The following is a 706-nucleotide window of genomic DNA, read 5'->3' on the forward strand; positions in this document are numbered from 1 at the left end:
TAGCAGTAGCAGTAACAGCAGCAGCAGCAGCCGCAGTAGCAGGAGCAGCAGCAGCAGCAGCAGCGGCAAAGAAAGAGAAACACAGCAGCAGGAGGAGCAGCAGCAGCAGCAGCAAAGAAAGAGAAATACAGCGGCAGGGACAGCAGCAGCAGCAACAACAGCAGCAGCAGCAGCAGTAACAGCAGCAGCAGCAGGAGCAGCAGCAGCAGCAGCAGCAGCAGCACAAATACAGGTTTATTATTATTCCTTTTATTGTTGTTATTATATTTATTATCATTTTTATTTTATTTATTTATTTATTTTATTTTATTTATTTTATTTTATTTTATTTTATTTTATTTTATTTTATTTTATTTATTTATTTATTTATTACAGCTGCAGCATTAGTTGTGCTTACTCAATGGGGAGGGTATCAGCAGCAGAACTGTTGCTGCTGCTGCTGCTGCTGCTGCTGCTGCTGCATCCTGCTGCTGCTGCTGCTGCTGCAGCTGCAGCTGTTGCTGTTGCTGTTGCAGTTGTTGCTGTTGTTCCTGTTGCTGCTGCTGCTGCTGCTGCTGCTGCTGCTGCTGGGGGGCTCCATAGATAAGCAACGTGCTGCTGCAGCAGCCGAACGAGCAGCGGCAGCAGCTGCTGCACGCAGCAGCAGCAGCAGCAGCAGAAGGAGAAGAAGCAGCAGCACAACATTCTATCAATACTTGTAATGCTG

At 46.6% G+C, this 706-nt stretch overlaps 1 protein-coding gene across 1 annotated transcript in view; it reads left to right on the top strand.

Annotated features, from left to right (window-relative positions):
* Window positions 1–706, top strand: part of EMH_0082990 (uncharacterized protein) — a gene marked incomplete at both ends in the record, with an annotated part of 1,327 nt that overhangs the window by 209 nt on the left and 412 nt on the right. The window contains one exon of the mRNA XM_013500596.1: window positions 1–232. Coding sequence (XP_013356050.1) covers window positions 1–232 — 232 coding nt within the window. The remainder of the gene's footprint in view (window positions 233–706) is intronic.

This window comes from Eimeria mitis, genomic scaffold (genome assembly GCF_000499745.2).
Source record: "Eimeria mitis Houghton genomic scaffold, Emh_scaff5595, whole genome shotgun sequence".
NCBI classification, from domain to species: domain Eukaryota; phylum Apicomplexa; class Conoidasida; order Eucoccidiorida; family Eimeriidae; genus Eimeria; species Eimeria mitis.